Raw genomic sequence first — 23,749 nt, forward strand, 5'->3', positions numbered from 1 at the left:
CCTAACCCTAACCCTAACCTAACCTAACCCTAACCGGTTTGGTCAGCAGCCTTATTAACCGTCTAGTAAGGAGGGTAAGTGGCTTGCTACGGACGAGCAGCTTGAGCTTCATAATGGCGAATACGGCGAGAACTTCTAGCACTTCGGTAGCAACAGTGATGTGGCTGCTGCCCTTCGTAAGCAGGGTGGCAATCGCGAGGCTAGTCGTGTGCTGAAGAAGATGCTACGTCGTGACCTCGGTGTCGAGAACAGCACATCGCACACCACGAAGGACTTGAGCCAGGATGTTGCCCACAACCTCGTCACTACCGGATTGGTGAAGTTCTAAGCTGGCCACCCTAGTACTTACTCTCGTAACATTATCTAGACTAGTGTAGGCATTGTCCGAGCCTAGGTCGATACGCTGAACAGTAAGAACGAGGCTCGCTACAATAGAGAAGCTACCTCAACTCTTGAAGATGCGGTACTCGGTGTAGACGATATTGACGGGGCTGATACGTATGAGCGTGTCCGTGCAGTCGACCGTGGCGCCCTTACAGATGGTGCTGAGGAGGACGAGACATATAGTAAGCGCCTTCGTGATGGGACTGGTATCCTAACATTGCTCGATGCAGAGCCTATCGGCTTGACTAATCCAGGTGAAGATGCGGCTAGGCTACTAACTAGCGAGCGTAGTTAGGCCTAGGGGTGGTTCAAGACGGCTACATAGGGTATTACGAGTAGTAGTAGACAAGGTAGTGCTAACAATAAGGCTTTTGAGCCGATTGTTATAAGAAGTGCCAGGATCTAAGCCCTCGGTCGAAAGGATTGTTACGTAGTGGAGTGGCGTAAGTTTTTGTGCGCTATAACAATAGATAGCGCACAAAAAGCATGTGAGACAGCATGTGAGACAGCATGTGAGGTGAATCCAACAATAGCTTCGTGTCGACAATAGCAGCTAGCGATATCAAAACTTCGACTCTTCGCAGTGTCACTTCCTCTTCCTTTCCTCAAGAACAACCGCCGCCAGCACACCTCACTGTCGTCGCCACTGCCGTCGTTGTTCTTTGTCGCTCTCGCTCGCAAGTCCGCACCACTATTATCACCACCAACCACCATGTCTAACGACGACTCGTTCGTCGGGCGTATTCTCGACATAGCAGACGTTCAATCGTAAGCACCTCACCCACCTTATTTGTGGTTGTCATCTAATAGCAATGTAGCACTACCACCGCCGTCACTGCTGCCCCTTAGGACGGCAGAACAGCAGAAGAAGTCTTACGCGGCGCTGCTGCTTCGTCGTCGGCTGGTCCGACACAAGAAGATGACTTTGTGCCGCCTGCTCCGTATGTCTTCGATGTAATCGCGTTGTCTGAGTTGTATTGTCCAACAAGTATACAGCTCCTCACCATCACCACCACCACAACAGCCTCCGGCTCGCGTTGGTCGCTTGCCTTCTCAACGCGGCCGTCTCCCTCGCCCTGGCCTGGCACCACCACCATCAGGATGATCTGCTGTTGCGCCGGCCTCTCGAGGCAATATCTACGATGTACCGGATTCCGATCCAGAGGACGAGGATGAGGACGAGGATGAAGATAATGCTGCTACTGCTGCTGCTGGTACTACTGCTACTACGGCATTCGTGCCACAGCCAGCTCGGATAGGTCGGCCTCGTAGCACTCGTGCCGCATACTATCGTCCTGTCGTCGCTGGAAGGTATTATCGCGTTTTAACGCAGCACGACTTTGATAGGCTTCGCGAAGCTAAGAAGCGCCGGTACTTACACGTAGATCGTATTGAGGAGGTTGCTAGGGAGGCTGAGGTTATGACCTTACTATGTCGCCGCTGCCTTAGTGATTTGCGAGGTAGGCATCCGTGCCGTAAATACACCCGCATTGCAGCATAGCAATGGGAGGGTGAGCAGGGTAGAGGGAAGTGTGGGCGTTGCCGCTAGCTTCGCAAGCCTTGTGAGGCATAGGTATTATAATATCCAGCTCTTGAGCAGCTTCCGAGCATGTCGTTGTCCTCTCTCTCTCGTCTCTCTCGTCTCAATCGTCCTCTCTCGACTTAATGTGATCGTGCGTGTCATGTTGTGTCGCATCGCTTTCGGCGTGTTGCTCGTTCGCTGCGATCCTTGGGTGCACATGGATCCCACAGACATTTTGTGCGCTATAATATATAATAGCGCACAAAAAGTATTTGGGAATATTGCAATGGTTGAGGTAGTTGAAGATTCGAAAATGGACTCGAAAGGAAAGACAGCATGGGATGACGAAACTATTCTCAGCAGTACGCACACATTTGGCAGGCTATTCTACATTCTGCGTAGACGGCAGCACCCGCAATTCGATCCTTCCCATCCTCAACTTCTTTGTTTCGAGGACAGCAACATTGAGCAATGCCAACCATCTCACGACCTACAGCTTCATCTTTTCACAATCCTACTGCCAACTCCTACTGCCCGCACGACTGCCACCACGACTGCTGGACATGAACTCCCGGTACTGCTCATTTGGCTGCCTGCCGCGCGTACGACTCTCGCGATGGGCATTGGACAGCGCTAGATCGGCTGTCGCTGGGTCCAAGGTGGAGCCATAATCTGAGGATGGTGCTTGTATGGCGGCTTTTGGACGCTTGGATACTGGCTCATCCGGTGGTGGTGACTCGTTCTGCTCACGACGACGAGACAATGGGGACTGCGGACGGTCGATGTCCATTGTACCCAGGTCGATCTCACCGCCAAACTCATCCTCGGTGTCTGTGTCATCGATGTTGGCAAAGCTGCGGTTCATGTCTTCTTGGGTTGGGAAAGAAACACCCGTCTTGCCAGTTGGTGCGTAGTACTCCTTCAAGCGAGCGCGATACACAGCGAGACCGACGTTGTATGGTGGAAGGTCAAGGAAGCGACACCACAGCTTGGCCTGGTCTCTAGAAGATGGCTCATCGTCGAAGTTGCTAACGTAGTTGACGGGGTCCTGAGGTGGGAGTGCGCCACCGCCAGTGTTGGACGAACCAGTTGCTGGAGTCTTCTGCTTAGATGAACCGGCTGCTGGTGTCTTCGGTTGCGACTGCGACTGCTTCTCTTGTTGCGATAGACGACCAGCTTCTGTCAAACCGGATCTGGCGATAGCATCCATCATGCGCTTACGACGAGAGGCTTCGGTGTCAGATGTGGCGCTAGCCTGTGCAGTGCCTACACCTGCATCACCCCCAAGCGTAGCAGCGACAGCAAGTGCATCAGCCTTCTTGCGAGCGTCCTTCTCAGCAGCCACACGCTCCTTGTATGCCTCCCAGTCGGCATACACCTGCGGCGCCATGCTATTAAAGGCAGTCATCAGATTCTGTATGCTCAGGCCGACGGCGTCGAATTTGGCCTGGTTCAGCTTTCGCCACTCCGCAAACTCCTTGGCCTTCGCATCCATTGCGGCCTCGGTCAATAGCGACCACTTGCTTGCCTTGGCTGCCTGAGTGAAGACATTAGCCAGATCCCAGATCAGAGTCTGCTCCATGAGGGTCTGCGCCGGAATGTCGAAGAACATGTTGCCAAAGGGATTATCGTATCCAGGAAGCTTGGATGCAGCATGTTGTGACAGCCACTGCTCGAGCAGAGGCACGGCGCAATACTGGCGTGTTCCGACATTGGGTAAGGCAGTCGGCGCTTTAATGCGACGCATGTGCTGCGGCGGCAAGATAATACCGCTCGTGCTTTCCAAATCCTTCTCTGGATACACGTCAATGTCTAGGAACTCCTGGTTGCAGCACTGGCCTTCCGGCGGTAGGTCCTGATAATACATCCGCTTGTGTTCCTACAGATACTCATTTATGACCTTGCGAGGACAGCCGCTGTTAACGAGGGCGAGCCATATTGGCGGGATCTTCTCGCGAGCCTGGATCTCATTCTTGTTCCAGACTTTCAAACCGTTGGCTCCGTACTGCTTAGGCTTCTTCTTACGGGTACCGAAGGCTGGGTCAGAAACCTCGTTAACCACGGAGCTAGCATTGGTGAAGTCGTCACCATCTTCATCCTTAGCAACACCAGCCTCTTCGCCGGGTGTTTGGGATTTTCGAAGCCTGCTAGGCAACATGCGAGTACGCGATGGATTGCGTCGTACAAGATCCGATGATGGACCCGCGGTTGCTACAATCGGAGCGACACCAGGAGCGACACTAGGCGGAAGAGGGTCATCCTTCTCGTCGTTGAAGTAATAGTACTGCAGGAAGGTAATGGCCTGGCCCTGTTCCATAATAGCACGGACAGCACGCCTAAGACGCTGGGTCAGGTTAGAAAGGTTGCGAGTAATAGGCGGTCGAGTCTGTGTAACACGCTTGATATCGCCGATGTTGATGCCGGTGCTCATAATGGTTGTCGCCTACAGAATGCGGAGCAGCGAGCTATCTGGAGGTGGGCCAACCTTCTCGAACTCGCTATACAACCAGTCTTAATCATGCTTAGCTATATAAGCAGTGTAGAAGCCGATGACCTTCTTCACATTGACGCCAGTGTCATCCTAGGTGTACTTCTTTTTTACATTAGTCTGGTCCTTAGTCAAGTCGACAAACTACTTTCGCATAATGCCAACACCGTTCTAGATTGCCTTGTAGCTATCGACGAAGTTGAGGGTCTTTGGAATCTTGTGGGGCGTGGCTTCTATCATGCCGTCGTCGCCTATCTGCGCCGCCTCATCGCACTCGAAATACAGGAAGTCGAAGTCACCGAGGTACTCTTGCGAAATGCGCTTAATAAGGTGACTAATAGTAGGCCTGTCACAGCTGCCGCGAATGACCTTCGTCTGATATGGATCAAGGCCACGTGGACGGAGCCCGAGGTGTTCGAACAGCCAGTCCTCTATAAGCCGCGGCAATGTTGCAGTCGAGCCATAGAACACGATATGTAGTGGTAGCACATTACGAATCTTTGCAAGCTGTGCAAACTCCGGACGGAAGCCCACCCATTGCTCTACAGTGAAGACCTTATTAATTATGATCGCGCCGACTCGATTGCTAATCTCTCGAAGCAACGAGAGGAACGCTGGGCTGTAGAGTTGCTCCGGTTCGGCGATGATATACTCAATTAGTGCTTGAACAATTTGCTCAGCCTACTTCGGGTTCGGCTTCTTCGTCTCCTCGTTGATAAACAGCACGTTGACTAAGTTGTTGTTCGCGTTTGTACGGGCGGAGTCGCTTACCTGTTCGACACCGAGGCGGTTAAGTAGTGTGACCTAGATGCTAATCAAGCCGGTGAGCATAACGAAGCCCTAGTAGATAAGACTCTTGCCTTCACCAGTACGGACAGCAAGCAAGGTGTCACTTAGTCCGAAGATCAAGCCCATCAACGAGTCGATCTGAATTTGCTTTGGCTCCTTTGTGGTGTCCTGTCTATACAACTGGCGTAAGCACCACTTTAAGCCATTCTTGATAATGTCGTGCCATACTGGCTGGGCTTCTGGTGTCTTGCTCGCATCGTGGACGAGTTGCTAGATGTGTTCGAGTGTGTACTCTAGATCACTAAGGATTATGTCGTAACGGAACCGGAAGTGCTGCTCATAGTCTGCACGTAGCAATGGCAAAGGCACATCTGGTATCGAGAAGCGAGGTCGCACACGTGTAAGTGCTTGTCGAGTCGGCAACGAGGCTGGTGCAACTAGATCTTCTGGTTGTTGGTTCGCTTGATGACCTCTCTTAGCCTTCGGCTTCCTGCTAGGCTTGCCTCCTGCGGCTGCTCGCTCCGCCTTCTTCGCCTCACGCAGTTGTTTGTGTGACTTTCCGTGGCCTAGAAGAAGTTGGCTCCGCCGCCTCGCAGCACATTTTACTAGTGAGGATGTAGCTTTCCGCAATAGGGCGCGGTTTGTCACCAGACGCTCCGCAGAGAGCCGCCTTGGCGGTATGCCTGAGGCAGCATCTGGTCACAAGATAGCAAGGCAACTGGGGAGAATAGGACGAAACAGAATAAGCCGACACCGCGCATCGCTGAAACAGGGTGACAAGTGGGCATGGGAGCTCCTTAGACCTTGTCCGATGTGCCGAGAGGTGACCAGTCTCTCTATCAAGGCTAGGGAGCGACAGTGGGCGAGGCTGTCTGTTGTTCTGCGGTATTGTGTAGCACCGGTCGTAATATGCCTAGTGTCAGGTGTTTGATTCGGGAGGAAGATACTGCCATTCTGTTTTACGCTCGTCGATAGGCGCCGTCGCAAACGCTATCGGGTCTTGGATAGGCGGGCAAGATATCTATCGGCTGTTGTGCTATTAATATGTATCGCAAGCAGCTAGGTATTAGAAACCTAGATAGCTAGTTGACTTCATATTGGCTAGATATCTACCTAGAGCAATACAACCTTGAAACAGCTAGGTATAGCAAACTTCAGTAGCTAGCTAACTTGATATTAACTAGATATCTACCTAGGCAGTAGATCCGGCCGAGAGAGAGATATACAGGTATAAGTAGACAGTAGATCTCTTCTACTCTACTGTTACTAAATCAACACTACGAATTTCGAAAAATCCTCAAGCCTACTAAGGTCTTTGTAGCCATAGTCATTTTAATAAGTCTATCGACTTACGTATCTATCATGAAGCTTTCCCTCCTTAGCGTAGAGCTTGCTCTCCTAGTAAATATACTACGAGCACTACTATTACTATTACAATATATACTAACTACATTATTTAGATTGCTACTACTCTCCCACTTTGCTGGGCAGCTGCCCTCCCTGTAGGATTGGGAGTCGGGCTAGACTACTGTAACTCAAGTTGTACTAGGGCCTTCGACTGTTTGGGTCAATGTGGCAGATGCGACTTTCATAAGCTACAATGTGTCCACTAGAGGACTAGAGAGGAAGTGGAGAGAAGAGGAGGGGAGAGGTACGATAACTAGCGAGTAAATCGTACAGGTAGAAAGGGATAGTAAGCAGGCAGATAGACGGACGACGTTGCGACCTTATCCAACATAAGTCCTAGTCGTAACATTCGTTCATATTGAAGGCTTTTGGTCAATAGTTTCTCAAATGTGCTGCGAGGCGGCAGAGCCAAGCCCCGTAGAGTCCGACGAAGGCTCCTTGTTGAATCTACAGTATCTACGAGTGTCAACATCGCCGAGCGTACTACCGCAGCGAGCGTACTACCGCATCGACTGCTCGGGCGCATCGACTGCTCGGGCGCATCGACTGCTCGGGCGCATCGACTGCTCGGGCGCATCGACTGCTCGGGCGCATCGACTGCTCGGGCGCATCGACTGCTCGGGCGGACGCATCGACTGCTCGGGCGCAATGCAGATCCGCCTCTTTGTTTCCGGGGGAGACCCCCTAGACCCCCCTTTGCCCCTCGCCGGGCGGGCTGCGCGGGGTGTTTCTGCCGCTCCGCTAGGCTTAGCGACCTCCGCTCGAGTGTTCGTAGGCTCACACGTCGTTACGGTGCTACGCGGTAGATGTCTTTATCTCTATAGCGTTAGAGCCTACGGTCGCCTCGTAAGTTCGGCGAGTACCGTAGTCTCTGTCGCGATCTAAGCGTGTATATAGGCAATAGCCTATTATTAAAACTTGAGGCCACGTACGCTAAGAATTAGGTGACTGATTAGTCACCTATAGCCTCTTTAAGAGCAATACTCGTCTGTTCTAGATCGATATATATAATATATAGTCTACTTTTAAAACACCCTTTATAAGCCTATATAATAACTTTCTATACTTCTAACGTAATAGTTATAAGCCCGGCTAGCGCTTACTAATATTTACTACAATAAGAAAGCCCTAAAGTAGATTTTATGTTAAATAAGTACGGGTAGATAGTAGCGGAGTAGAGTAAGAGATCAATCTTTAACTAACTAATAGTACGAGTATATAGCAATATATTAGGAACTAATATATTGGTTATATTAGATGTCTATCTAAGCTAAAGGGGAGAGAAGGTATCTCCCTATAAGCTAAGTTATCGTAGATGCCTTAGGCTACTAGATCACTTCCTAATTATTAACTCCCTTTAAGATCCTATATCTTAATACTCCAACTTATCTCGTATAGGAGGTTACAGTCTACTCACTTCCTATCAATAGTACTTAGACCTTTTTATAATAGGTTAAGCTAGCTTATAAACCTCTAGAAGTGTAGACTAGTCTTTGGTTTTATAAACCCGTCTATAACTATCTTAGAGGTTAGGGTGTACTTAATAGTAATAAGCCTCCTCTACTAAAGTTTCCTAATAGCGTTATAGGCAATGTCAATGTGCTTCGACTTGTTATAAACATATATATCTTTTACTAGGGTAAGGGCAGCTTGATTATTACCTCTTAATTAGACTAGTCTCAAATTTGATATAGTCTCCTAGTTTCTAGTGATTCTTAGTTAATAGGAACAGTCTCCTACTAACTCTAGACAATCTATTTCTCTTAGTAGTGAAGCTAGGAATTAGGACTACTTCGTATATACATTTATAGCTATATATTCAGCCTCTAATATAGATGTTACTACAGACTTTTGCTTCTTACTTATCTAAGAAACTAGTGCCCTATAGAGGAAGAAGACATACCTAAGGATTGAGACTCTGTCTACTTTGTCTATTATATAATCAGAATTATAGTATCTAATAAGGTGTCCTTTTCTAGACTTTAAGAACTAAAGTCCTAGATCAGGGTATGATCTTAGATACCTAGTGATCTTCTTTAAAGCCTTTATATAGTAGGTGGATAGGTTACTTACAAATGAGCTTATCCTTCCTAGGGCAAAAGCAATGTCTAGCCTTATAATTGTTACTAGCTATATCTAAGTACTATTGATACTCTAGTACTCTACCTTGTTATACCTCTTATCTATATAGCTTGAAGGTTTAAGGGCCTTATAGCTATCTATAGGTGAGTATGTAGATGCTGCCTTCTTATAGTTCATTCCTATCTTAGCTAGGCTGTCCCTAATAAAGTGTCCTTAGTCAAGTTTTAGGATTCCTCTCTTCCTATCCCTTATGACTCTTATACTAAGAATCTTTTTAGGTTCACCTAGATCTTTGATCTTGAAGATCTTGCTAAGTTCTCTTTTAAACTAGAGAACATCTATTAACTTTAGTATAGCAATTAGAATATTATCTATATATATAAGGATTATAATCTCTATCTTCTTATAGATAAGTAGGTATAGATCCACTTCTAACTATATGAATCTAATCTCTCTAAGCTTTAACATATAGAGTTAATTCCAATCTCTAGCTACTTACTTAAGTCTATATAAGCTTGTAAGGATTTTGAACACTATGTTTAGTAGAAGCTCAACTCCTAGTAGTAGTAACATAAAGATGTCTTTATAGAGGGTACTTTCTATAAATACATTGTTTATATCTACTTAGTGAAGATAAAGATCCTTCTTATACATAATAGCTATAAACACCCTAAGGGTGTCCTGTCTTACTATAGGTACAAATGTCTCTATAAAGTTAATACTAAACTTCTATAAGAAGCCCCTTATAACTAGTCTAGCCTTGAACTTTTCAATAGCTCTACTAATGCTTCTCTTAATATCAAAGACCTATCTTAATGTAACTAGATTTGCTCCTTTTAGTAGAACAGAATTTTCCTAGGTGTTATTACTCTATAGAGTATCTAGTTCCTTTTAGATTGCTTCCTTCTAAAGATGTCCCTATTTCTTGTCATTTATAGCATCCTTATAGGATTTTGGAGTTAGGACCTCTTACTTATATATAATGGCTTCTATAGTTGCTATAAAGGCCATTTCCTTAACTTCTTCTAGGAATTCGCTATCCTATAGTATTGAACTGTCTACTAATTATATAGCTATAAGGAAAGCTTAGTAAAAAGCAGTAAGGTTCTCTAAGAGATCTATTACTTCTCCTACTTTAGTAGTTAGTTCGGGCTTAGGGAATATAGATTTTAGGGCTTTCTGTTTTATGTTATAGCCCTTAACATTATAGTCAGCCTTTCTCTTTCTAAGGGATAATTTAGGGACCGTTACTTATAACCTAGTAACGTCTATTTCCTAGGGATCTAGGGAGCTTCTCTTAATTAGCTAATCGATTTTCTGAAATTCCCCTACGTTCTCCGGAGGTTAGAGAAGTTATATAAACAGCTTTCTCGGCTAAGCGACTTTAGGGCTCTTAATTAGCTAATCTATTTCGGGGGTACTTTAATAGACGCCTAAATAGTAGGTAGATTGTCCTAAGGATACGTTCTTCCTCGGCCTTCCTAAGGGCTTCCTAGCTAGTATACTGCTTAGTAGATTTAATGTTAGAACATTAAGACCTATATTACCTCTAGGCTAGTCCTTAAAGAAGTCTATATATATGTGTTGTTTAATAGCTCTTATGTCTAGTTCCTAAAAGAGCTAGGCTTTAGCTATGTTTTTAATATACCTAATAAACACTACTTCTTGACCCCTATTTATTAGCTTATTACTTCTTGCCTATTAAGGTTAGGATTTTGTGTCTATATAGACAACAGCTTTGTATCTCTAAACTTTTAAATAGTTAATAGTCGGTTTAATACTATTAAAAGCCTTATCTAGTGAAACCTTGAACCTATTATAATCTAGGCTATTTAGTAGTTTGTTCCTTATATAAGTTTAGGCCTCTAGTAATTTAGGCTAAGGTTCAACCGGAATTTTAGCCTCTTTAAGCATTGTCCTTATAGAGTCCTCTAGGGTTTGTATTGACCTATTAACTAGTCTATTCTGTAGAGAGTTATATACCTTAGTCGGCTCGAGCCCAATCCCTAAATCCTTCTCCCACTGCTTTACTAATATAATAAGTTCTTTTATATTATTAAGCCTTACTACTTTTAGCTACGCTAATGATTTCCTCTCTACTTTGATCTTCTAGTACTAGAGAGCAACTAGAGCATCTTCTCTTTTCCTAAGAGGAAAGGTCTACTTCTTCCTAGAGAAGTTATTAACAATCTTAAGCTAGTATTTAAATCCTAGTCTTAAGATTAGTAGTAGGCCATATATATTAATAGATATAAGGACAAGTCTTTTAGGTCTTCTCTCTATAACTTTGCCTTTATACTTCTTCATCTTTACCATTGAATATACTCTACACTAGTAAAAGCTATCCTTAGGGATAGGAATAGGTTCTTTCAAGTCTATTACCTTATTAAGATTCTAGAGCAAATTCTTCCCAAAGTGTACAAATCTTCTATACTAAAGCTCCTACTACTTTAGGTCGGTCTCTAATTAAGTAGTCACAAAGGCATTCTCTATTAGTAGTATACATAATGAGTAATGTGCCCGTTCTTATAGGAGAGGAGAAATCTTAGTAATAAATAGAAACCCCCTAAGGAGCTTTGTCTAGACAACAGTCTTACTAGAGGGAAATAAGAGAAAATGATAGAGGTTGAACACTAAACTGCTTGCTGAACTAGTTCTATAAAACCAGGTTTACTCCTAGCTTAGGTATAAGTAGGATATCTTCTAAAACAACTTTTCTACTAGCTCTCCTACTTATCTCTACACTCCTAATATAAGTGGCTAATAAAAACCTACCTCCTGCTTTGATCTATTTCTTCCTTATTAAGGGAGTTATAGATCTAAAGAGGTAGCTTTAGTCAGTTATATAGGATAAAGTATAGGAGTTAAGTAACTACTCTAATAAGGGGAACTTGCCTTAGACTTCTATAGTTGAGTAAGCCACTTTATTATACTTATCATTATTAGACATCGTCTCTAGGGACGAGCTGTATAAGTCACGTGACTCTTAGGCGGAAAAACCTTTTCTAGTCTTCTTTGCTTTAGAGGTATAAGACTAGGCCTAGTTCTTCTAGAGTAATAGTATATTAGAGCTGAGTTTCTTTACCATTTTCTTAAGTTCTTCTATAGAGGACTTCTCTCTTAGTGTCCTCCTTAAGGTGGGTAGTAGAGTTCTCTTCTTCTTAATATATGTTATATTCTAGGAAGATAGTAGTTAGGAATGAGATCTAAGGACCTCTCTTGCCTTAGGTAGACTAGGGCAGTCTTTAATTAGATGATCCTTCTTATAGAGAAGGTAGGAGAGTAGTCTTACTAGACCTAAGGGCTTGACCTAGGTAGCTACTATACTATACTTAGCCTTAGAGGGATCTAACCTAGCTTCTTAAGCTTTAAGGATCTTTAAGGTCCTTTTATAATCTATCTTTAGCTGAGCTATAGTAGTATCCCTAGCTATATAGTAGTTAGGTAGTAGTGAGCTTAAGAGCTAGGTTATCCTTATATTAGCTTTCCTATAATACTAACCCTCTAGGTCAATATTAGCAATCCTTTTTCTAAGAGAAACTAGGTGTGTCTATACAGATCTAATAGTGAACTCTTCACTTATCTTAAAGGTCACAAATTGCTTTATAAGCTTATATATATAGGTTAGTAGTACCTCGCTATACTTGTTCTAGAGATATACCTACTTCTTAGTAGCTCTTCTAGATTTATATAAGCCCTTAAGCTCAAATTTATCTTCTTCTATAATCCTACTAAGGATACTAAAGTTGTATACTATATTGTGTCTTGTCTATATTAGCGGATTAAGGATCTCTTTAGTTATAGCCTCTTCTTAGAGTTTTAGAGTCTTGCCCTTAATGTTATTAAAAGACACTTCTATTAGGTGATCAATTGTAAAGAATACTAATTAGCTCTCTATCTTATATCTCTAAAGGTTGAACTATCTCTTCTAATTGTCCCTCCTATTAAACAGGTATAACATGTGTATATACGGAAGTTAGGACACGTAATAGGGAAGGAGGAAGGACCAATATAGTATACAAAGGTATATAGTAGAACAGTATTTAGTACTAAAGGTATCTCTACTATCGGTATAGAGACTACGTCTCTTATACCTATATAGAGGGATATTGCTCTAGTCCTAGTTCTATTTCACTACGCCCTATCGGTTTCACCTATGTCTTATCCTACGATTCGTACGGTGTTATAATAGTATTGCCGTACTATTGTCTCGACTAGCTTAGTATATACTAAGTTAGTCTTAGTACCGTACGACATACCTACTAACCTATATTCGTAACACTCCTACTTAGGTCGTAAGGTAAGGAACGATTGTTCCTACTATACTAGCTATAGCTATCGTACGAAGGTCTAGAACTAGGGACCGGCTAGCGGCTTAGTCAAACCGTCTGCTACTATCTCCTTAGTATAGTAGTACTCTACTTTGATCTTCCTCTACTACTAGAGGTGTCTAATATAGTTATAGGCAACATTAATGTGCTTAGATCTTTCGTGGATATAGGCGTCCTTAACTAAGGTCAGAGCCGCCTAGTTATCCCCTATAAGGCGTACTAGTCTTAGTTCGTCGACAGTACTCTTATCGGCTAGGACTATTAGTTAGAAAGAGTAGTCTCCTACTAGCCCCGGGTAGTTTATCTCTCGGAGGATAGCCGCTAGGAACTAGGATTGTTTCGCGGCGGCGTTTATCGCTATAAACTCTACCTCTATAGTAGAGGTTACTATAGACTTTTGCTTCTTACTTATCTAGGATATAGGCGTACCGTATACTAGCTAGACATGTCCTAGAATTAAGACCCTATCTACTCGATCTATCGCGTAGTCGGAGTCTAAGTATCCGGTTAGGGTACCGCTACTACGTCTAAACATTAACCCTAGGTCGGGGAACGACCTTAGGTATCTCGAGACCTTCTTTAGTACTTTTATATACCGCTTTGTTAGATCCGCGACATATGTACTAGTTCTCCCGAGTAGGAAGGCTAGGTCCGGTCTCGTTATAGTAATTAGCTATATCTAGGTCCTATTGTCGCTCTAGTAGTTATCCTTGCTACATCTCTCGTCGTTCGGGGCTATAGGACGGAGATCATCGTAACTATCTATTAGCGAGAGTATTAGGCTTGCCTTTTCTTTTCCTATGTCTATTTTAGTAAGGGCCTTACGGATATAATAGCCCTAGTCGAGTTTTAGGGTACCGTTACGCCTATTACGAGTAATCTTTAGTCCTAGTAGTTTCTCCGGTTCCCCGAGGTCCTTAACCTTAAAGTATTACGCGAACTACTTCTTGAACTATTAGATATCGGCCAACCTTAGTACTAAAATAGGTATATCGTCTATATAGATAAGTAGTATAATGTCTCTCTTAGTATAAGTTAGGAGACATAGGTCTACCTCGGACTAGTAGAATCCTATTTTGACTAACGTAGCGACATAGAGCTTATTCTAGTCTCTAGCTACCTACTTTAGGCCGTAGAGACTCCGGAGTACCTTAAGGACCGTATTCGGTAGGGTTTCGACTCCTAGTAGGGGTTTTATATATATGTCTTCGGCTAGGTAGCTTTAGGTAAACGTATTGTTAATGTCGACCTAGTATATCTCGAGATCCCGCTCGTAAACTACTACTATAAAGACCCTTAGGGTGTTATAGCGTACTATAGGTATAAATGTCTCTTCGAAGTCAAGGCCAAATTTCTATAAAAACCCTCTTACGATAAGTCTCGCCTTGAACTTTTCGATTACTCCGCTAATAAGTCTCTTTACGTCAAAGACCTACTTAGAGGTGACTATATTTGCCCCCCTTAGAGCGATAGCCGTTTCCTAGGTATTATTACTTAATAACGAGAGTAGCTTAGTATCGATAGCGTCCTTCTATAAGTAGCCCTATTAAGGATCCCCTACCGTAGCCTTATATATCTTCGGGATAGGTACTTCCTATTAGTAGGCGATACTAGGTCCGAATGTAGTAAAGGCGTATTCTTAGACTTCGTCGAACAGTTCCTCTACCGTAGCTATAAATATACGTTCGTCGGCATCGGTAAGTCTATTGTTTACCTAGGGCAGTTAGTAGAACGAAGCTATTATAGCTTTATAGTGCTTAGCCTTATAGTCCTAGTCCTAGCCGTAGTTATCGTTAGGATCCCTAGTCCTTTTCCTCCGGACGATTAGTTTTAGTAGCTCCGGGGTTTCCTCGATCTTCTTATAGTCCGCGATATTATCTAGTCTACCGGGAAGTTAGATATAGAGCGGTCTTAAGACAGTTAGTCCTTTATCCCTAGCCGTAGCGGGTTCGGTCTCTACGTAGGGAGCGGGATTAGCTAGGTCGGTTCTTCTATAGAGGAGTCACTCTCGTTAGGCCTAGGTATTATACTACCCGAGGATCGTAAGATTACTATCGGGGTATCCGCTAGTCGCTATAGTAGTGGTCGCGAGACCGCCGGTAGTCGACCGACTAGCCTTTGTTCGGGTACCTTACTAGGTTAGTTCGTAAAGGAGACACCTAAATCTAGATCTCTCCCCTTCTCGTTTTCGAACTAATCTACTTGGCTATACTGCCTAATAGCTCGTATATCTAGCTCCTAGAACAACTATTACTTAGTCGATTAACCGTATCTAACGAAAATAGCTTCCTTACCCCGGTTTATTAACTTATCCTATCGTAGCCCTTTTAAATATAATTTCGGTTCTACGTAAACTACTACCCTATAACCCTATACTCTTAGGTGATCTACCGTCGGTACTTTGCTAGTAAATGCTTCTTCCGGTAAAAGTTAGATACCGTTAAGTAACGGTCCGTTTAGTAGTAGGTTACGTATAACCGCCTATACCTCTAGCGCTTTAGGCTAGAATTCTACCGGCATCTCCGATTCCTCGAGCGTTACGCGGATCGCGTTCTCCGATACCTAGATTGACCTTTCTACTACTCCGTTTTGTATAGAGTTATAAGTATCCGTCGTATCGTATTAAACCCCCGATTCTTTCTCCTATTCCTTTAGAACTATTAGTAGCTTAGGTGCATTATTACTCCGTACTACTCTTACGGAGCATTTCGATACTTTCTCTATAGTTAGCCGCTATTATCGTAGTACTTACGGTACGTCGGATTTGTTCTTAAGCGGGATTACCTACTTCTTTCTTAAGAAGTTATCTACGATCTCTAGCTAGTATTTAAAACCTAGCCTAGATGTCGTATTTTCGAAGGGTCCGTAGATGTCGATAGATATAAGCGTAAGTCTTTCGTTCTTTCGTTCTACGATAGCGCCTTTAAACTTCCGTATATTCGTAATAGAGTATACCTTATAGTTATACTCGTCCGGGATAGGGATCGGGTCCTTCTTATTACTTACCCTATAGACGTTCCGGAGCAACCCTTTTCCTAGGTATACGAATCTTCTATACTAAAGCTCCTACTAATCCTCGGTAGTTACCGCGGCTAGAGCTTCCTCGTATAGTACCTCCGGTAGTCTATTATCTACCTAGTTTAGGGAGTCGGATATCGAAGATACTACTAGCACCCCCCCTTATAGTATTATTTATACGATAGGCTTTCCGCTCTTATACTTGAGTATAAAGTTTAGAGGTTCGATATCGAGTTACTTACTAAACTGCCTCTATAAAACCAGATTAACTCCGAGATTAGGAACAAACAAGACTTTCTCTAGCGCAATTTGTTTCCCCGTTAGGCCTCCTATAGTTACTATTGCTTTATAGAATATATCTAGGTACCCCCTACCGACTTTAATTACTTTCCTTCTCGCTAGTTTCCTAAGCGATCTGAATAGAGACTTATTGTCAGTTATATATAAGGAGGTATAGGAGTCTAGTAACTATTCGGAGGCGGGGAACTTACCTTTTGCTTCGGTAGTAGAATAGGCGACTTCGTCGTTATATATTTCCTCGGTATCGCTCTCTCGTAAGGTATAGGCTCGTATCGCCTTTGCCTTTGTCTTATTGTCGGATTAGCTTCTCCTATCCTTCTACTGTTTCTTAGACTTCTTAAGGGCGTGTTAGGCCTTCTTTAGATCCCGGACTAGCTCTTTATAGGACTTCTTTTCCGGTTACTTCTAGGTATTCTTCTTTTTAATAAACTCCTTTACGGAATCTAGTTCCGGGCACGATATAACGAGGTAGTTGCTATCGTAGATAAAGTAGCCGCTCTTGCCCCCTTGCCTCTAGGAGTATAGAGCGGTCTCGCCCTTACTCTCTTAGATCCGTAATTCGTAGGATTTAAGTAAGGTTATAGCGGATTCCTAGCCTAGGTTTAGCTAGGCTAGGATAGTGTCCCTAGTACTAGCGTAGACGTCCGGGAGGCTACTTAGTAGGTACTTAAACCTTCGGATAGGGTCCTTATAGTAGGTCTCTTTACTATCTGTTTCGGTAATCTATATAGACAGGTTACCTAGATATGTCTACCCTTATCTAATTATCTAATCGTCCGGTAGCTTAAACGACACTAGCTATTTTATAAGCGCTACTACGTATGCCTTATAGACCTTGCTATACTTCTTCTATAGAAGTTTCTAGATTTCTTTTATATCTCGTATATCTAAGATTTCTTAGTTGTCCTCCTCGGATAAATATACTAAGATAGTATATCTCGCTATACCGTTCGCCTTCGAAGTGATCTTAGGCGTAACGGGTTCTAGGAGATTAACCGACGAGTCGTCGATAACCTAGAATACCTCCCGGCTTTCGAGATAGTCTCGTAGTATAACGAACTAGCGCTTCTAGTTCTTACGAGTAAGGGTAGGGCCGATCTTCCGGGGGCCCTCGTAACTCGTTAAGTCTTCTATAGTAAAGGTAGCCTTAGATATATAGCAAGCTCTACTTGACTACGGTAGTTAGAATAAGCTTAGACTCCCCGAGTCTGTTAGTAGCGTTCCGTATAGTAGACTCCCCGAGTCTATTAGTACGTTACCGTACGGATTCCGGGTATAGGGTATAATACCCTACGTTATACTTCCTTAATATATCGATGTCCTATTAAGCAAACCCGGGCTTATAACCTGTTAAATAGGTATAGTATATATATATATATACGGAAGTTAGGATACGTAATAGGGAAGGAGGAAGGACCAATATAGTATATAAAGGTATATAGTAGAATAGTGTTTAGTACTAAAGGTGTCTCTACTATCGGTATAGAGACTACGTCTCTTATACCTATATAGAGGGATATTGCTCTAGTCCTAGTTCTATTTCACTACGCCTTATCGGTTTCACCTATATCTTATCCTACGATTCGTGCGGTGTTATAATAGTATTGCCGTACTATTGTCTCGACTAGCTTAGTATATACTAAGTTAGTCTTAGTACCGTATAACATGCCTACTAACCTATATTCGTAACAATTCCCCGGATATATTAGCCGATTAGTAGTGTTTCCGTCTCTATTTCTACCGTGCTTATTAACGTTATCCTATATACCCCTAGTATTCTATATAAGTTACCTCCCTAAGTCCTCCTTAGGGGTTACTCTATCCGTTTTAGGATCGGCTTACCTACGCCTCCTATACCCTAAATCTATACCCCGTATAATATAGCTAGTCTAATAATCGCCTTATATATTACTCTTACCTAGTCGACGACGAGAATTACCTATACGTAGTGTCGGCTATAAACCTCTCGTCTTACTACGAGAGAGCTAAGTATTCTTACGCTAGAGCGTCGTAGGCGCGACGGGCGCGTAACGTAGGCGAGGCCGCGGCGAATAGAGGACTACTAGCAAAACGGGTATAAAAACTATCCGACGAGCGTATACTCGTGTCGGGAGCGAGTCCCTCTTCTTTTATAAGAAGGGCGCGGAACCGTAGCCTATACGCTCGATAGGACACCTCTAGTATAAGTATAGAATTTTTGCCTCCGGAGACCGTAAACCGAGCGGGCTAAGCGACGAACATTAGACAAGCGGACTATAGAATAATAACTAAGCGGACTATACGGCGGCGTCGAGCGGACTACGAAATAATCTAGTGTTTACTAGCGGGCAATACGGTAGGTAGGTAGATACGCGACGAAGCCTATAAGGGCCTATAAAGTACCCGGTATAGGAACGAGGGTTTTACCTAAGGTACTATCTATCCCGCTATATAACGTACCTAGTCTAATATAGTAGATTACGACAAGGAAAAGACGATAGCCTAAGTAAGGGAAAGACGGCTATTAGGACGGGGTAAAGACGTATAATATAAGTAGATTAGTTCTATAATCGGGGAGGATCGAGGGTAGGGTAATAAGGAACTTGATATTAGTTAGTAGGTAGAAACGTAAGGAGTACGCTACCTAAGATCTTTAATCTTAAACACTTTTCTAAGCTTAGCCTTAAACTACTAAACATCTAATAGCTTCGGAGCTATAATAGGTATGTCATCTATATAGGTAAGGACTATAAGGTCTCTATCGGTATAGATTATCACGTTAGAAGTGTGGGAAGTTATTGTACGGGCTCATATAGGGTGTTTCAAAAGCAGGTTGTGTATTGCATGTGTCTATCTAGAATGGACAAGTGTTGCTCTTGAAGAGGCTGTAGGTGACTAATCAGTCACCTGATTCTTAGCGTACGTGGCCTCAAGTTTTGATGATGGGATGTTGCCCATGTGCACGCTCGGATCGCGACACACCCCCTCAGCTCGTGCGCTGGAGTGAATGAGCTGATTCCCATGTGATCGCGTGCACCCTGTCATAACTACCCCCCCTATCTATGGCAGTGACGTCAGGCCCTCGGTGTTGCTGCTGCTGCAGTGAGGGTAAGTCAGCTGTTTCAAGTGAAGTGAGGTGAGCTTTGTACCCCTTCCCTCATTCCTCACTTTCACTGCTGCCATTGTTACCTATATAATAAAGCATAGAATGTGTGACTGTTGCCGGTGAGATGGCTCAGGTGATGGTCCCGTTGCACGGACTTTCACTTGAGTGTGCAATCATCTCACCCACCGGCAAACATCAGAGGTCCTGAGTTCAATCCAGGGGTAGCCTTAGTCCTATCGTATGCTTAAACATATATTGTCGTCCGCTCAACTTATTGAATTGTCCGATAATTGCTCTGTGCCAAGTTATTTCGCTCCGGCGAATGGTGAGAGAGCTCGCTCTGCCCCTGGGGAGTATGAGATACTAGTCAGTGGCGCAATGCACTGGGCTGTCTACGACAGAGCTTGCACCATGTGAGGTGTAATGGGGCTCCAATGGGTAACACCGGAGCAACGGTATCGGAAAGTTGAAAAGGCACCTTCGGGGTGCCTTGCTTTCTGCACTTTCAAAGGTCCATCACCTCAGGGTGGTGACACCTTTTTGTTTTGGGCAAGTGTGTGCTATGTGTGAGGTGCGAAAGCAGCGGATGATGTGGTGACAAGGTGGTAGTGTTGTTGCTAGCAGCAAGTTGGAGGCGTTTCTCGCTTTCTGATTGGACGCGCTGCTTTTGTCGCGCGCGTGCGCTGCTGCTGGTGACAGGGGTGTTTCTCGCCCTTGCGCTGTTAGCCAATGGGAGTCCGAGAAACACCTGTTGATGATGGTGCCAGGGCCGCACCGGTGAATGGTGGATGCTTTGCCCTGGCCTCGTTGTTTCAGCATTGGTCGCTGCTGGTGGCCGTGTTTTGCGCCTGCTGGCGCTTCCAGAGAGGTGTCCGTAAAGATGAAGCCGTTCGGTGTTCGTTTCGAGATGAGGTGAGGCCGCTGCTGCGGGCTTCTCAGGCGTCTGTTGGCCCGTTACCTCCTGATGCGGCTGCAGAGGGCCCTGAGGTGCGTGGGTCCACGCCTTCCTCAGCCATATTGAGCAGCTTGACGAAGTGCTTGTGCTTCTGTGGTGGAAGCAGCTTGGTCAGCCCGTCTGCAGGCATGTCGTTGGTGCTGAGATACTTGATCTCAATGTCTCCGCGCTGGTCTCGCTGTCGGAGCCAGTGGTGGTGGATGTCAACGTGGCGTAGCTTCGTGTCAAGCTTTTGCCCTTGTTGGTTGACAAGGCGGATGGTCTGCGTGTTGTCGCAGTACAAGTGGGTGCGCTGATTGAACTGAAGGTGTATCTCAGCGAAGACTCGTTCCCACTGTATGAGCTCTGAGGCGGCTTGCGAAAGCCCGAGTAGCTCAGCCTCTGTTGAGGACTTGGTGACAGTGATTTGTTTAGATGCCTTATAATCCACTGGTCCACCGAACAGCATGAAGACCCAGCCATTTGAGCTGGTCCTGTCATTATTCATGCCGTAGGACGCGTCCGATGCTCCAAAGAACTCGTGGTTGCTACCGAGGTGCTCTGGTTGGCTGTGAAGGCCAGTGATGTGTTTGCTGGCGCCATATACAAGGCAGAGGTTCTTGGTCTCCAGGAGATAGCGCAAGCACTGATCTGCAAGCTTGAGGTGTGTCTCAGTTGGCTTGGTCAGATACTGCGATAGCATGGACAAGGAAAAGGCGATGTCAGGCCGCGTGTGTGTGGCGGCGAAGTTGAGGGATCCTATACGTTGTTGGTACGCAAGGATGGCGATAGAGGTGGGTTGATGACCCTCTGGAACGGTCCAATCAAGGTGTTGATCTACTGGCACTGTCGTTTTGCGTGCATTCGTGGATATGCTGAATTTGGCGGCTAGCTTCTCAATGTAGTCTTCTTGAGAGAGCCACAGCAAGCGCTTGTTTCTGTCGCGCGTAACCTTGATTCCTAGGAACCAGGAGAGATCACCGAGCTCGTGCATCTCGTACTTGGCAAGCAGCCGCTGCTTGATGTTGGCAGCATGGGCCTTGTGCTTGCGGTGGTAGAGCATAACCAGGTCGTCAACGTAAAAGAAGAACATAACCTTGTTGTCATGGTAGATGCATTCGGAGTCCGACAGGGGTACTAGTCCAAGGGAGGCCAGCGTCTCGGTTAGGGAGTTGTACCACAATAAAGGGGACTCCTTCAGACCGTAGAGGGCCTTGACCAGCTTGAGGGCGTGTCCATGGGATGGCCTGTCGATTCCAGGAGGTGGTTGCAGATACATGGTGTATGGCAGGTCCGAGTTCAGGAAGGCGTTGACAACATCGAATTGTTCGGCTTCTAGGTCGAAGCTCGCGGCCATAGCACAGCAGAGGCGGAACATGCTTGCTGGCAGTGTGGCGGCGTATGTGTCTAAGTGTGTTCCTTGCAAATCGCCTCTTGCGCATAGCCTAGCCTTGAAGCTCTTCAGCATGCCGTGCTCGTCCAGTTTGTATTTGTACACCCACTTGAGCGGCAGTAGTGGCTGAAGTCCCTCCTCTTGCTGAGCATCCTGATCCTTCTCTTCCTTTGTTGCCCATCTGAATGTGCCTGTTGCCAGGGCTTTGGCAAACTCCTTGGCCATAGCTTCGATCCACTGTTGGGAGAAGCGGTGTTTCATAGCGGCTCGGTAGTTAGAAGGTTCGGGCGGAAGGTCATCGCGGTGCATAGAGGTAGTGGTGTTGACACGCCTTAGAGGGCTGTTGCCTCTTCGTGTAGGGCTTCGATCGCTCTTGTCGCGATAGGCGCGTGTTCTGGGTCGTATGCCGGACATCTGGCCGATGATTACATTAGCGACCATGATCTGGTGCAGTGCATAGTGGAAGTAGGCCGTTCGTAGGCGCTTTCCATTCTCTGTGACTGCATAGTTGGACTCCTCTGGTGTGTAGAGCTCTGGCTCCAGGGGGAAGAGTGGTGTGTTGGACGCGTTGTGTGTTAACGCGTCTTCTGGTGGTGTGAATGTGAATGGATATGGCTCGCGATCAGGGTCCGTGTTGCCCATGATCTCCTCACGGTCTTCTGCGGTGAGGGCATCCATTATCTGCTGCTGCAGGGTGTCGTAGTAGTCAGTGGTGTTGGGTGCTGACTGCTGTGTGTTGTCTTGAGTCACGTGATCTGTTACGTGCTCGATTTGCCGGTCTTTTTGGTTATATGTTGCTGACTCGCGGTGTTGCGGCCAGTGTGGTTCTTGCCCAAGGAGCTTTTGGTGGGCGTCTCGAGGTTGTTGGGTGTGCGGCTGCTGAGCCTGTTCTTCCACCCCCTCGGCCTGTGCTGTGTCTTGCTCGTGATGAGCGACATACAGGTCGTAGTATTGTTCAGGCTCTTCAGCCGGTTCCGCTGTTGCGATGTTCTCGACAGGGGTCGTGTACCCTGCTGTCAGGCGTGATGGGTCATAGAACGTGGTCTCATCGAAGAGGACGTCCTTGACTCGCATAACCCTATCTTTTGATGGGTCCCATACGCGGTAGATGTTAGTGGAGTCGTATCCCACAAGGTAGCCTATGAGCGCTCTCTCTTGGAGTTTCTCGCTCTTGCCAGGCTGATCTGGTCCATGGATGAACACGTATGCAAGGGAGCCATACACCACCATGTGACCCACGTTCGGAATTCGTCCTGTTGCCAATTCGAATGGGGTCTTCCAGCCCTTTGACTGGATAGGGGATCGCCAGAGGATGTACACCGCTGCTGCAGTGCATTCTGGCCAAAGCTTTTCCGGCAATCGTGCGTGGATGCGAATGGTTCTGCTCATGGTGATGATCAGAGCTCCAGCTCTTTCTGCTGGGTCCTGCGCAGGCGCGTATTCCGCGGTTGCGTGCCATTCAATCTTGTTGTTGTTAATGACTAAGCGAAACACCTTCCTAATGGCGGGCTCGTTGTCGCTGTAGAAGCATACGAACCTGCGACCAATGAAGTTGATGAAGCTCAGCAGGCTGTTGAAGCAAGCCAACACCGATTGCTGATCCCTGTTCTTGATGGTGAACTGGAAGTGTCCATAGGTATCCAGATCGTAGAAGTGGACGAGGTACCTGTCACCGTTGTAGGCGACAGTGAATTCTGCCAAGTCCATGGCCATGTGGCCGTATGGGGTCATCACCCTGATGGGCTGAGACCGATTGTGCACCTTGTGAGCTTTGCTAAGCCCACATGCTCTGCAATGTGCAGTGAGGGGTGCGCTTGGACCATCGTTAATGATCACCCCCTCAACTCTGAGCGGCAACTGCTTGATGCGTTCAGCGCCAATGTGACCAAAGATTTGATGCCACTGGCGGCCAGAGAGCTTTCGGTGTTTGATGGGGGTCCTGCTGGACGTAGCTGCACCTTGAGTGCCCCCAGTGCTGTTCATGACTGCGAGAACGGTGCGATCACCATCCTCTTG

The 23,749-nt window shown here is 45.6% G+C and overlaps 4 protein-coding genes across 4 annotated transcripts; 2 read left to right on the forward strand and 2 right to left on the reverse strand.

The window, feature by feature from the left end:
• Nucleotides 1-1,096: 1,096 nt before the first annotated feature.
• On the forward strand, nucleotides 1,097-1,885 carry CLAFUR5_09815 (uncharacterized protein; the record flags this gene model as incomplete). Its single annotated transcript, XM_047908963.1, has 3 exons — nucleotides 1,097-1,152; nucleotides 1,381-1,448; nucleotides 1,515-1,885. 3 exons carry the CDS (start codon nucleotides 1,097-1,099, stop codon nucleotides 1,883-1,885), a joined length of 495 nt encoding a protein of 164 aa, XP_047764671.1.
• Nucleotides 1,886-2,420: 535 nt separating this feature from the next.
• CLAFUR5_09816 (uncharacterized protein) lies at nucleotides 2,421-4,337 on the reverse strand (the record flags this gene model as incomplete). The annotated part of the gene is made up of 2 exons (XM_047908964.1): nucleotides 2,421-3,785; nucleotides 3,807-4,337. The coding sequence occupies 2 exons, from the start codon at nucleotides 4,335-4,337 to the stop codon at nucleotides 2,421-2,423; spliced, it is 1,896 nt and encodes a 631-aa protein (XP_047764669.1).
• A 228-nt stretch (nucleotides 4,338-4,565) lies between these two features.
• CLAFUR5_09817 (uncharacterized protein) lies at nucleotides 4,566-5,440 on the reverse strand (the record flags this gene model as incomplete). Its single annotated transcript, XM_047908965.1, has 4 exons — nucleotides 4,566-5,075; nucleotides 5,166-5,198; nucleotides 5,271-5,355; nucleotides 5,412-5,440. The coding sequence occupies 4 exons, from the start codon at nucleotides 5,438-5,440 to the stop codon at nucleotides 4,566-4,568; spliced, it is 657 nt and encodes a 218-aa protein (XP_047764670.1).
• Nucleotides 5,441-6,545: 1,105 nt separating this feature from the next.
• Nucleotides 6,546-6,796, forward strand: CLAFUR5_09818 (Avr9; the record flags this gene model as incomplete). Its single annotated transcript, XM_047908966.1, has 2 exons — nucleotides 6,546-6,584; nucleotides 6,644-6,796. The coding sequence occupies 2 exons, from the start codon at nucleotides 6,546-6,548 to the stop codon at nucleotides 6,794-6,796; spliced, it is 192 nt and encodes a 63-aa protein (XP_047764672.1).
• Between the last annotated feature and the right edge of the window lie 16,953 nt (nucleotides 6,797-23,749).

This window comes from Fulvia fulva, chromosome 7, assembly GCF_020509005.1.
Source record: "Fulvia fulva chromosome 7, complete sequence".
NCBI classification, from domain to species: domain Eukaryota; kingdom Fungi; phylum Ascomycota; class Dothideomycetes; order Mycosphaerellales; family Mycosphaerellaceae; genus Fulvia; species Fulvia fulva.